We start from the raw sequence: 14160 nt of genomic DNA, 5'->3' as shown, positions 1-14160 counted from the left end.
TATTGTGTTACCCTTAATTTAATGGAGGCATGTATTGCTGCATCCACATTTCGTTTGTAGCCAACACGTCACACCTCTACAGACACGCCCACCACTAGTACAAGACAATCCCAACGGTTATTTGAACCCTGCCACAACATGTGACGTTGAGGCCAAATGTAGAAGTAATCCACTTTATTGCCGAAAACTAAAAGTGAAACTTAAGTTCCAGCTCGCACTGTTTCTTTGTAGTGAGTTCCTATGGTTATGTTGATGCTCTCGCTCTGAAGCTCTCTGGATTGGAAAGTTTCTAAGCGTGAGAAAGTGGTGCAATATAGTAATACAAGCCCCATGGCTCTCAAGCCATTCAGATATTTAGTTGAGGATTTTATACAGTTATATCTAAAGAAGAGTGTGATTAGTATCCCTTCACTGAAAAGAGAGACATTGATCACATCATTTATTTATGTTTAATGAAAAATAGATTTGAAAGTGAATTATCTGCTGTGAGAGAAATCCTTGAAAATGAAAATGAAAAAAAAAGCACTTGAAAAGTTTTTGAATCTCATTTCATAATGTCTGTATGAACCCTGAAGAAAATAACCTGCAAGTAATCACAGATAATCTACATTTTAGCTTTGTGATGCATCAACAGACAGTAAGACAAAGAGGTTTCTGGGAAAGTGCAGCAGAGGAGGGCAGCAGGGTCAAGGGAGGAGGTGAAAAATTGGGGGGGGGGGGTTGTTTAGACGCAGGAGAGACAAGAGCAGTAGAGGAGAGGAGGAGGGAGGGGGTGAATGAGAGTGAATGCTCTGACGTCAATGCTGCACCAGATCTGTGCCAGGGGACCCAGAAAGCTTACAGCTCTGGGAAACACACACACACACACACACACACACACACCTGTAGTGATAGCCCACTCCTGAGACTCCTCTTTCTCACAACTCTCATCACATCATAAACACTCACACACTATGGAGGCAAGTACTCCGCAGCCTTGAATGGCACTTTGAATGGTCCATGTCAGCGAGAGTGAATGAACACACAACTGAATCACTACCCGGTTAACAGCAGGCCCCAGAATGAGTCGATGAAAAGCAGCACAACAGGGAGTGTGGAATGTCTCTGTTCGACGAGACACATTTTGCCCCCGAGTACAGACGGCAGAGCGGCCACTCACATTCAATTACAACGGATAGGTTTGAAATGAGCAAGACACCAATCTGACTGAGTAATCCAAATTAAGCTTGTTAAAAGAAGAATGCTCCAGAGAAAGGAGTGATTTGCCAGGAATTTGATTCAGAGGAGAGTGTGCCCGTTTGTCTGAATGTAGCCTCACACGTCGGAGGGGATTTGTCACATCCTGCTGTTCGATTGTGAAATAAATTTCACATCGTAGCGTCATCCTCTTCTTCTCCTTTCTCCCCCCCGCTGTTTCAAGCAGATGATGACCAAGCCCAGCGAGTCGCCTGTGGGCCGCCAGCACCAGAGCCACCCGGAGGAGACGGAGGAGGAGCTGAGGGAGCACCAGGATGGAGGAGCTCTGCCGCCGGGGGTCACCATCAAGCAGGAGCCGCCTGACCCGCAGGAGCTTCAGGAGGAGGCGCTGCAGCAGCACAGGGAGCGGGAGAGGCAGGCGGAGCAGGAGCTGCTCTTCAGACAGGTAGAGGATGGGGAGCTGGAGAAGTTAAATCTGCTGGAGTGTACAGCTGTAAAACAGCGTGGGCTGAGAGAATCAATATGAAGTTTGGGAGAATTGATTCCGACTCGACTTGGCACTAATGTATTGTGTTCCCGGGGAAGTCCTGCAGAGGTGAAAACTCAGAGAAACAGACACATAAATGTATTTAGGGCTGTGAAAATGCCGCTCTTTGTCCTGTGACATCTCTGTGATTAAATGCTGAGGGAAAATCGAAGCTGTATCATTTGTTTTGGCTGCCATCTTTTGGCCATAAGTTGCACTTGCACTATAGAATATATTGAAGCAATTTTTCTTCCCCCTGTTGTTCCCTAATGTATTTACATTTTAAGCGTTTCACTAAACAACTCAGCATGACGACTGTCGAATTCATCTTCTTTATTGATGTTTCTGTGTGTATGAGCAGCAGGCCCTGTTGTTGGAGCAGCAGCGGATTCATCAGCTCAGAAACTATCAGGCCTCCATGGAGGCTGCCGGCCTGTCAATCTCCTTCCCAGGACACCGCCCCCTGTCTAGGGCACAGTCGTCTCCGGCCTCAGCTCCCTCCTTCCCAATCAGCGTCCCAGCCCCTGATCCTCCCGTTAAACCTCGCTTCACCACAGGTCAGCATCACCCTCCTCTTTCATTGGACTTTTTCAAGTTTCACTTTTAAATAAACTGCTGTCAAACTGCCAGTTGTATTTATTCCCACAACTGTAGCTTCTCTCTGGTCTGCCTTAAGCATTTATTTGAGAGGTTTTTGGCTATGAATTTACTTCCTTCCTAATGCACTGGGGACTGAAAGGAGACATTTGCATCCAAAAAAGCAGGTGAATTGGCCAAAAAATGGTGTAATGGTTCCAGCCTCCATCTGGTAGCAGTAATAGTCGAGTTAGAGGAGCTAATCTTGCCAAAACCATTTCTGTCTTCACTTTTTCTTCCTCTTAGACATCTGACTCTGTGAACAGAGATGAGGATGACAAAGGGAAGAAGTTGCTTTTGAATAAAGAATGAAGCTCCGACCACCAAATCTTGTATTCCTCTTAAAATAATGTTAACACCACAGTGATGCCACATAGTGTGGCAGTTTGTGCGTTCATGCACCAGTGTTGGAGATATTTTTATACCAGTTTGGCCTACTTTACTCCCACTCTGTTCCAAACTGCATAGAAAATTTAAGAAAGTTTCAGTAACTGTTTCATATTCATGTGAATTCAGGAAGAAATTGAAATATTTAGCCAACTATAATTACATTAAAATTTACTTTTAACCAGTCTTTCCCTTATATTTATTTAGCAGCGCCACTGCTATAAAGAAAATCTCCCTGAATGTAATTGACTTGCTTTCTTTACTTAAAGGTGCCACTATTGGGGATGAGCAAGGATTATGAATTGAACAGCCCCAAATAAGGGTGCTAAATAGCTTCAACAGTGATGAGATGATGCAGAACACTCAAGACAATTTCTCTAAGTGCTGTGAAAATAGCGTCTCTGGTCTGGTGGTTCTGACAAACTGAACGTTCTCTGTTACATTAATGGTTGCTAACCAGATGTCCAGCTCACCTGCCTGTCCCACGCTTAGCTTGCCACACACACCCTGCACTGAACGCTTCTGTCAAGGCTGAGATACACACCACTGACAGTGTTTTCATTTAGCTTTGATCTGTCCTGTTTTGTGCACACACTTTTGCAGATAATCGAATCTAAAAATATATACCAAATCATTTTCCCTCGACTGACCAACTGATTAGTAATTTCATTGTCAATGATTGCATGTTTCTGTGTGTATCTTCAGGCCTGGTGTATGACTCTCTGATGCAGAAGCATCAGTGTATGTGTGGAAACACCAACAGTCACCCCGAGCACGCCGGCCGCATTCAGAGCATCTGGTCTCGGCTGCAGGAGACCGGGCTCAGAGCGCAGTGTGAGGTATGTTGCAAGAGGAAAAGACTCAACACTGAACATTACACTAAAGTAGTAAACTGCATATGAGATTTGTATCCCTCTGTGTGTGTGTGTGTGTTTGTGTGTGTGTGTGTGTGTGTGTGTGTGTGTGTGTGTGTAGTGTATCCGTGGGAGGAAGGCCACTCTGGAAGAGCTGCAGACGGTTCACTCTGAAGCCCACGTCCTGCTGTACGGAACCAACCCTCTCCGACAGAAACTTGATTGTAAGCTTACACACACACACACTGGAATTACTCAACTATTATCCAGTCACTAACTGTCCCTAATTCAATGTTTATTTCCTGTTCATCAGGTTCAGTCACTCCCATGTTTGTACGGCTACCGTGTGGAGGAGTGGGGGTAAGGAACACTCACATTCAGACAGTGAATTAAAACAGTTTTCTCAAGTGATGTGATTTATCCAATAATAATCGAATAATATGCAATATAGTTTAGTTTAGTTTATTAGGATCCCATTAGTGACTGCAAGACAGCTCCTGTTAATACAATAATGATTTCATTTGGTAATTAACTGCCAGATTGGGGCTAAATTTTGCTCTGATTACCTGATGATGCTCCATTATTATAATATTAAGTATTTACACAATACTATACATTCACATTTGTATATTTCTAGACACACATCACAAGTGCATTGAAAGGAATAGTTCCCAGGAAAAACATCAGGTCTCATTCATGAAACATTAGTAAATCTGTGAGTATATTTTGCACATAAAAAACCTTGGTACTAAAAACCTACCTCGGCTTCATGAACACTGTGGAAAACTTGATCCACAGTGATCATAGGTACGTGTGTATGTTCATGAATGGCAACCAATCATAAACTGACAGCGTGCTCCTACTAGTCAGTAATTAGCGTACATCCCTGCCCATGAATAGCCAGTGATCACCATATATGGAGGTGATAATTACTATAGATGGGTGCATAACTAACTTCTGAAAAATGATAAAACAGGGACAGGATGGAGAGACAGGGCAAGGTTTTTTGGTATTGCACCTTTTAAACATAAGACATTTCCAAGGGCTTCACATAAGGCAAATAAATGCATCATGGCTTTTTAAAAACTGCTGTAATACGCACTAGGGTGCCCATCCTTTTAGTACTGGTTTATCAAAATCTGTAAAGTAGCCTCTTATGAGCAGAGGTCTTATAAAAGCACAGATTAATTAATTGGTAATCTCTTAATTTCCTTCACTGTCTTTCCAGATTGTGGATTTAGCTCAGGTGTGAGTATAACACAGTTATTATGTTTTTTAGGTGGACAGCGACACCATTTGGAACGAGGTCCACTCCTCCAGCGCGGCTCGACTCGCTGTCGGCTCCGTCGTGGAGCTCGTTTTCAAAGTGGCGACAGGAGAGCTGAAGGTATCACTCGTCTGGTTACTTGATTTCACCTGTGCGCTTCCTTATTATCTTAAAGACATGATGGGGTTAGCACAGGCTTTAAAAGAGACTGAAAGTTTGTTGAAATACATTTCCTAGGACATTTCAAATGATTCAGCACAATTTGTTGTGTTGTATTGATTGTAACTGCAAAACTAGGCTCAGACTGCTTATTTAAATGCTAACCCAGCTCACTTTCTCAGTGCTGCAGCTTTAACAGTTGTGCTCTTAGTGCTTGAAGTGCTTTACACAGGATTGTTTCCCACTCAGAGTTTCATTAAATTCCCCCCTCTTTGTGTCTGGAGTGCGTATTTGGCTCAATCACAGTGTTTCTAACAGTGGTTTGCCACTGCTCAGTAAACAGAGGAAACATTGAGTGGTGATCAGTGCCGCTGTGGCTAAAAGACTCCTGTCACTGCTGTCTGTCTCTCCAGAATGGTTTCGCTGTGGTCCGCCCTCCTGGACACCACGCGGAGGAAAGCACTCCCATGTAAGGCCACAGCCGTCACCACACTCAGCTGGAGACACTTAATCTATGCATATACAAATACCAGTGCTGTAACAGGCTTGTCTGGAACAGAAATTACATAAACCATTGAGTTTAATGCTGAATGCCTTGATTCTGCTTTATTTATTTTTCATATCCCCCTGGAGCATATTTTAAATGTTCTATAACAACATGAAAAAGGGAAGTGCTTTGTAACCAGCAGGACGACTCAGCCCTTCCTGTCTTTGCTGCTGTTTCAGGGGTTTCTGCTACTTCAACTCGGTGGCCATCGCGGCCAAACTGCTGCAGCAGAGACTCAATGTCAACAAGATCCTCATCGTTGACTGGGTCAGTCTCTCTCATGTCTGTGGTCTGACGTAGTGGAGAAGTAAAAGGCACACGGTGAGGCAAATATGTAATTTTATTGTGTGTACTATCTAACCTCAGGATGTTCACCATGGCAACGGCACCCAGCAAGCTTTCTACGATGACCCCAATGTCCTTTACCTGTCTATTCATCGCTATGATGACGGCAACTTCTTCCCTGGAAGTGGAGCACCTGATGAGGTGAGTGTGTTAAGTTAATATGGAGTGATACAGAAAGACAGAGGCAAACTTAACACCTCACAGCGAGTTGACGTATGATTGTGAGTCACCCGTGTTTCTCTCTGCAGGTGGGCAGCGGGCCCGGAGTCGGTTTCAATGTCAATGTTGCTTTCACTGGAGGCCTCGATCCACCCATGGGAGATGCAGAGTATTTGGCTGCCTTCAGGTACCAGATAACAACATCACCACATCACATAAAGACAAACCGGCTTCACCAGAGTTTGTTTTCACAGCTTCAGTCCTAATTATACTTCAACTGCTTTTTATTACCGACATCACAGTCATCATGCAAGTGTGGAAAACATATTAAAGGGACGAAGGGTAAGCTAGCAGGTTGTGTAAATTCATGAAGGAACTATTTTATTTCTACCACACTACACCCCCCAACTGAATCACCACACAGAAGGAAGCGTGCATCTAGCTCACCCAGCACCACTGAGCTAGCTAACGTTACAGCTCAGCCGAGGAGGATGCCATTAATGTTTATATCTCGCACTGTCATGAGCATGAGCCTTTCGTCCATGAGTAGGTGCACACTTCCTTCTGCGCAGTGATGCAGTTGGCGGGTGTAGTTCGGTAGAATTTATCCTATTTTATCACCATATCGTCCACCCCTACTAATTTTTCTAAAATTGTAGGTGATGACATCAGATGTCTTGGTTTCAAAACTCAAAGATATTCAGTTTAGTGGCTCATAAGACAAATAAAAACAGTGAATGTTTGGTGTTTTTGCTTGAAAAATGAGATATTAACAGATTATAAAAATACTTGCTGGTTAATTGATTAAATGAGGTGGGCATAATCTTCACACCTGACCTTCCGGTTTCAGGTCAGTGGTGATGCCCATAGCCAATGAGTTCGCCCCGGACATGGTGCTAGTCTCCTCTGGCTTCGACGCTGTGGAGGGACACCCTCCACCACTGGGCGGCTACACTTTGACGTCCAAATGTGAGTACAAGATTACCTTAAGTGTTCTTCTTATCTCGTGCTGCAGCACTTGACCACACAAAAGAGATAGCTGGGCACTGAGATGAAGTTTTAGTTTGTGAGGGTGACAAACTGCTGAAATGAAAATGAAATTCAGCCGCTGTCTCACACCGCACATTCATTTGCATACATTCACACGCTTCCTGTCACCTCCCCTCAGGTTTCGGCTATCTGACCAGGCAGCTGATGACCCTCGCCGGAGGTCGGGTGGTCCTGGCTCTGGAGGGGGGTCACGACCTCACTGCCATCTGCGACGCCTCTGAGGCCTGCGTGGCCGCCCTGCTAGGCCAGGAGGTAAGGAGGTCACTTTGACAACACGCAGGATGTGAATCCTAATTAAAGGCCCGCATGTCATATCAAAGGGTCGCTGCTGGAGAAAAGTGGAGGGGACAAAGTGTGGCGTGTTTGTGTGGCTGTCAGCAGTGCTTTCCTTCTCATTAATGAAAATACGTATAACTAAATATGCTTGTCAACAACCTTTTCCCACAACTAAGACTATAAGAAGACGATACCAACATGCAGTATCATTGAGGGAAAAAGACAAAACTAAAATGTAGTTTAAAAGATAAAAATTTTCTTTGACAAAAAAAGACAAAAAAAATGCATTACTGTATCAGAAGGGAAACAATATGGCCATAAAATAATAATTTTGACTCGACCAGATTGACTTAAATATTCAATATAATCTGAGGAGTAAAAAAGACAAAAATGTCAGTTTTCACTGACTAAAACTAAAATAGTTTCTGCTTTCTTTGACTAAGATGAGACTAAAATGCTCTGATTTTTAGTCAGCTAAAACTGGACTTAAAAAAACAGAATGAGGTTGAATAATATGATAAAAACTAACACAGTACTAAGAGAAAATAAAAAATAGCTCTGTTCTTACCCCTGCTGTTCCAGTATTTTAGACCAACCTGTGGAAGTGAAGTAATTTAATCCAGTTTTAATCTGCTGTGTTGGCAGTGTCATGGAAAAACCAACAGAAAACAAAAAAACAAAAAGTAGATTATTATTGAGGACAAAGCTGCACTTATTACATTCAAATGTAGCATTACTTCAGCTGTAATTTGATCTCCTCCTTCTTAATTTTACAAAGCATGAAAGCAGTAGTGGAATCATCTTGTGGGGAATTTTAAATTACTTTTTGTTTTGATAAATGAGAAAGTGACAAATACAGGTCCTTAAATGTTTAATTGTAATTCAGGAGGTGTTAGTTGTTGAGGACTGGTGAATGGATGTAGGTGGGGGGTGAAGGTGGAAGACGGATGGGATAAGCAAGAGGGAAGGATGGGGTTGGGAGGATGATGGATGAAGAGAAGGGAAAGGGAGAGTAGGTCGTGATGTTAGTTGTCATGTTTTGTAGGGTAATGTGTATGATTATAATGCACATTGCTACACATTTCAGCAGCATTTAAAAATACTATTTAGTTAATTAAAATTGTGAAGAACAATTTCAAATGGCTCTTATAAAATAGAGAGTGTTTTTTTTTCAGAGAGTGTTTAACATTATAGATTAAATTGTTCTCAATTTTGACTGTTTTATAAGTGTTTTCTTACTTTTAGGTGACTAGTCTAAGTTTAAACTTACTTTTAAATGTCAGGGAGATTAATCATCAGGAACATCCTTATTTGTAAGAAATAACTGATACATAACTATATCTATGTACAAACATGCACAAGACAAATAAAAAATAACATAAAAATAAGTAAATATATGAATAGAAATAAAATGCTAGAGTTAAGAAAATAATGACGAAAGAATGCTAATAAAAATGTGTAAAACATAAAACTGTTTGGATGAACTGATGTGACATTATTTCCAGGTCAGCCCCTCTTGTGGAAAGTTTTATCAGGGAACCCGCGGATCCTTGAAAAGTCTTAAAAGTCTTAAATTCATGTATCTAAAAGTAATGTCTCAAATTGGTCTTAAATTCATTACTCAAAGGTCTTAAAATTGTTGCGGAAGGAATATTTAATCTGACTTTATTTCTTTTATTTTTTTTATTCTTGCGGCACTTTCTGTGAGTATCCATGCGCCGTCCAATAACGGCACACGCTGGTGGTAGCACATACACAATGAATGGGTTCATTGGCGGAGGTCTGCGCTTTGCGAGCTCTGTGTGAAAAGGGCTTAACGGCGCGCGCTGGCCACCTGGCACTCAATATGCTGCTGTAGTGGTTTGTTTTCCAGACGTGTGAATATCTTTGAGCAGTGAAAGTTATTATTTATGACTTTTTACTTGTCAGCAGTGATTTGTTTTCCACAGAGCTCTACGTGCGAGCATTTTACTCGCATTTGCGACTAAAAATAGTTTTGTGCCAGCAAAATAAATCATTCAGCACGCAGTGCGAGTACAGATTTCAACCAGCAGCAGAAACAAAAGGCGAATCATGCAGGTTTTGGGTTGAACGGGGGTCACAGACAGGAATACGGTGGTCAAATAGCCTATGGCGGCTCTGCGGCGCAAAATAACGGCTTACCAGCGGCGACAGAGAAGTCTGACTCCAGGTCCAGTAGCCCAATTTCCTCTTTTGTTGGCGTTATGACTGCCGTTCACGTTTCTCTCTGTGGCAGGTAACGGCCCACAAACCTCACCGCACTTTAGGGACTGTTCTTTACTTATGGAGGGACTGTTCTTTACTTGTCTGGGGAGGAGGGTGGCTGGTTGATTTTTATTTTATTTATTTATTTATTTATTTATTTTATTTCAATCCCCCTATGTTAATCACTTATTGATGCTGTTTTTCTATGAATAAATCAATAAGTAATTTATTCCATTGAAATATCATTGATGTATTATAGAAAAGTGATTTATGTTTTTCTAAATGACAAAAGGCACATCTGCCTCATTTTTGCTGTGGTATCGTGATACTACTCAGAACCGTGATACTTTCACTGGTATCGTACCGTGGGTCCCAATTTTGGTACCGTGACAACACTAGATGTCACAACCATTCCATTCGGAGTTGCGCAGTGAAGCGGCTCTGGTGCCACTTAAAAAAGTGCTCCCCCACTTCTAATTTTACAAATTAAGCACTGGTTATAGTACAGCGGGATCCCCCAACCATCGCTTATATTTATAGTTTTTTTTGGTCTTAAATTCCATTAAAGGTGGCATTAAAAAGGTCTTAAAAAGTCTTAAATTTAACTTATTGAAACCTGCAGATACCCTGTTTATAAATGCAGCTTGTTCCATACTCATGCGTTTTTGTCTCGTGCAGCTGGACCCGCTGCCGAAGGCTGTCCTGGAGCAGAGGCCCAACCCCAACGCTGTTCGCTCTCTGGAGAAAGTCTTAGAGACTCACAGTGAGTTCACCCTCAGCAACTCAAACACGTGACACTAATACACACAGTACTTCTTTGTGTCATTGTCTGGAAATTGACACGTATCCAATAATTCACTTTCAATACCCATCAGGTAAGTACTGGCGCTCGGTGCATCGCTACTCCCCGCGGCTGGGACTCTCCCTGCTGGAGGCCAAACGAGGAGACTCAGAGGAGGCTGAGGCCGTCAGTGCCATGGCCTCTCTGTCCGTGGCCAACACCAATGCCATGGATCAAAGGTAAAGGACCTAAAGTCACTGCTTACCAGAGAACACTGGGAGAATCATCTTAATGAGTTAGCATCTTCATATTCAGAAGCTTTCACCTTTCAGTTCTGTGAGCCCTGTGCTCCTCTATCCAGTCATGTACTTCTGCCTGTAAAGCGTAGCTGCAGTGCAAGATGTCAGGTTGCCGGTGGTTTGGGGGAAACAGGATGAGCTGCTTGGGATTTAAAATCTGTAAATGTGTGTGTTTGTCCGCCAGGCCGGAGGAGGAACCCATGGAAGAGGAGGAACCACTGTAACGGAGGGAAACATGAGGGTGTTACCATTGACCTCTCCGGAGAAGAGTCTCGACTGATCCCTTCATTTAGTCCCCCTAACCCCACTCACCACGTCAGTCACCTTGATTGGCGGCCCCTCGGCCGAAACGAGGGAGAGGGGGTGGGCTCAGCCTCAGAGTAGGGAGCCAATCAGGAGACAGAGGACTGAATTGGAAAAAAAATTAAACATAACAGCGCTGCTTGGTGGCACTCGCGCAGAGACACTCATTTTTTTCTGTCAGTCTTCGCACCCCCACGTTAGCCCATGGCGGCTAACCAAGTGACCACTGCAGCGGGGAGTGGGTGAGTGTATTTGGAGTTGGGGCGAGATCAGGTCTCGCCACAGGAAAGTGTGATGAACTGCGGAAAACATACGGTGCTTTACACAGCTGCCCTCTGACCACAAGGACACCAGGGACAGCAGACGTCCCCAGCTGTCAAACACAGCTCGGGACTTTCTTTTCTCTTTTCTCAACTATTTTTCCCGACGAAACAAAAAGGGCATCGCGGCAACTGAGATAATTATTTTACAAGTTCACTGTGGACTTTGGTCGGCCGAAGTTTGAGTAGGCTTTTACAAAGATTTGATGACGAGACTGTCGCCTCGCTGGACCAGCCTGTCGTTGAAGGTTGACGAGTGAGAGGAGTGCCTTGGTGAGGGTCCGCTGGATTTCAGGATTGTTCAGGAAAAGATTGCCTTAAGTTAAAAAAGATTTTTCTCGCCGAGGAGTCGGTGCGAGGGAGGGAGATGGAGCGTTTCCGGTCCTTTCGGGGGCGAGAATGACAAAGCAAACAATCTTTCAGCATGTTTACTTGGAACGTGACGAAGACAACATTTATGTCTCTCACAGCCTCTCTTGAAGACTTTACTTTTGGATGGATCTATTTTTCTGTAAAAAAGGAGAAATGCTTTGTAAAGGTAGTTGCCAGCTTAGGTCGAGAATGGTGCAAACATGGAGACCTTCAAACAAGGAAATTAGATTGAAAACGGTCAAAAAAAGGTTCAGCCTTTGATGTAGCTTCCCTTTAACTGAAGTCATTGCTTTGTAAACACATGAAGCATGCATTGAGCAGAGAGACCAGACATTTTCGCAAGATTTCTGAATGTTATCCAAAAAGAGAAAGCCAAGCAAGAAAAGCCAAAGCATGAGTTTGCATATACAGTAGTACTTTCACTCCATGTTAGCTGGCAAACATTTCTCGTATTGGCCCTTTCAGATAAGGCTCCCAGTACACAGTTCAATGTTTACTAATTTAATCTCCACACATCCAGTGAGCATTTCTTTACCCGTGCCGATCGGCCTCCCATGCTTTGCCGGTTGGCAACTACCTTGGTTGCTAGTGTGAGCTCAACATTAGTCATGTATATTGAATTGAATATATTTTGAGAGGCAGTAATCGAGTATTGCCTGTTTGTATCTACATGTATGATTTCAACATCAAGTTGTCAATTTACAATATCAAAAAAGAAACGTGTTTGGTAAGCGTGTCCACTTTTTATTTTTTATCGTACAAGATTATTTTTCTAACTTTTTTCATCCATAGATTTTGTTCTGTGTTTTTATCCGTTTTCTGGATAGTTATAGGGCTGCCATTCACACACTTAGTACTATCGTCTTCAGAACTTTCTTTCTTTCTTGTATTTATCAGAAATAAGGAGCAACACTTACTTTCTTTCTTTCTTTCTACGGCTCTCTCGGCCTTCCTGCATTTTCATCAATTGTGTATTTATAACATGTACTGTTTATAGGAGATTTGTATATGGAAAATTTATAAATGTACTCTAACTAATGACAGCTATGATATTGTGAGCGAAAAACAGTATGGTGTATGATATTACTCCATGGACTTTTAAAAAAAGCAGCATATTTAACTCGTCATCGACTGCACTGTTTTCAAGCTGCCCACAAGTGAGATGTGGTCATTACGCAGCACTGCAATTGACTTTTGAACACCTTCAGAGAAAAGCATTTGATCACTTTGTTGCCTAACTGATACATTTTCCTCTTGTGCATGGGTGATAATGCACTTATGTACGGAAGTAAATAAGAGACAAAAGCATTTTGATTTTAACAACCGCTGGATACTGATTATTAAAATTTAAAAACAGCTGAATTCATAGCATTGAAATATTTTACTTTTAAAAAATATGAAAATAACATATGAATTTTCTTCTTTATAAATTTGATTTTTTTTCTCTTATGTTTACAAACTCAGATCCAGAAAATTCAAATTCACATGTATAAAATTAGTTTTAATTGATGCTCATTTTGATTTGATTTTAATGATTTTTCAACAGCTGAAGTTCAGATGCAAAAAGATTATTCGACAGTTGTCGAACAGTTGTATTTGGCTGATGTTAATTTTTTTTTTTATTATTATTATTATTATTATTATTATTAACTTTTTTTTCTTTTTTCTTTTGTTTTTCATCTGAATTTGACCAATCAAATTTGAGCAACCTGAATCTATTTTTTTTCTAAATTCTGAAACCTAAAGTTTTTGGGATCTGAATTTGTGAACATTGACAAAAACTTTTAATTTCAAAGTGCTGAATTCATAACAAATAAATTCAAATACATGGTTTTTAAAAGTAAAATATTTCAATGCTATAAATTCAGTGGTGTTTGAATTTCAATATCAAGTATTTAGTGGTTGTTGAAATTAAAATACTTACGTCTTGTAATTGCGTCTGTCCTTACCTTTCGACTGTGACACCATCACACATCTAAAATGAGGTTTAGAGGCCGTTTTATGTAGCTAGCTGAATTTTCCTTGGCGGGAAAAGAAAAGAAGGGGACACAGATGTCCAATAAAGTGGAATTTTAACTAGTTTTGGATGGAAAACATCGGCCAATAATTTAAAAATCTCTCTTGAGCATGTGTTGCACTACCATGTTTGACTGTCCGTAACATCCATGTCTCCTTCTTCCCTTTTCCTGCGTTGATTGAATTAATCTGACACCAGTCGTAGATCAAACTACGTTCAAATTATCCCCCATCCGTCAGATGCTTTGTCAAACACCGGATTAAAGACGACTATCATGTTTATTTTATATCATTTTATAAACTTGTAAAATTTGAGATTAATTTGATATTTTTTCATGTCTAACAAAACATTCCACTTGTTACTCGTTTAATTTGGCTTAACTTTTTTATTTGAATGATTTTTTTTTTTTTTGTAGAAACTTTAATACTATGTTTTTTTT

At 41.5% G+C, this 14160-nt stretch overlaps 1 protein-coding gene across 3 annotated transcripts in view; it reads left to right on the top strand.

The window, feature by feature from the left end:
- LOC125884727 (histone deacetylase 4-like) overlaps positions 1-14160 on the top strand; it is a 74592-nt gene extending 60432 nt beyond the window's left edge. For all 3 annotated transcript variants that reach the window (XM_049569863.1, XM_049569864.1, XM_049569865.1), the window contains 15 exons: positions 1424-1642; positions 2085-2280; positions 3452-3585; positions 3722-3824; positions 3914-3960; positions 4880-4987; positions 5440-5495; positions 5753-5840; positions 5940-6059; positions 6167-6264; positions 6928-7046; positions 7246-7379; positions 10308-10392; positions 10505-10649; positions 10894-14160. In XM_049569863.1, the coding sequence (XP_049425820.1) occupies positions 1424-1642; positions 2085-2280; positions 3452-3585; positions 3722-3824; positions 3914-3960; positions 4880-4987; positions 5440-5495; positions 5753-5840; positions 5940-6059; positions 6167-6264; positions 6928-7046; positions 7246-7379; positions 10308-10392; positions 10505-10649; positions 10894-10933 (1692 nt within the window). In that variant the 3' untranslated portion in view covers positions 10934-14160. The remainder of the gene's footprint in view (positions 1-1423; positions 1643-2084; positions 2281-3451; positions 3586-3721; positions 3825-3913; positions 3961-4879; positions 4988-5439; positions 5496-5752; positions 5841-5939; positions 6060-6166; positions 6265-6927; positions 7047-7245; positions 7380-10307; positions 10393-10504; positions 10650-10893) is intronic.

Source organism: Epinephelus fuscoguttatus, linkage group LG24 (assembly GCF_011397635.1).
Source record: "Epinephelus fuscoguttatus linkage group LG24, E.fuscoguttatus.final_Chr_v1".
In the NCBI taxonomy this organism is placed as follows: Eukaryota; Metazoa; Chordata; class Actinopteri; order Perciformes; family Serranidae; genus Epinephelus; species Epinephelus fuscoguttatus.
This window is presented reverse-complemented; position numbering and strand designations above follow the sequence as displayed.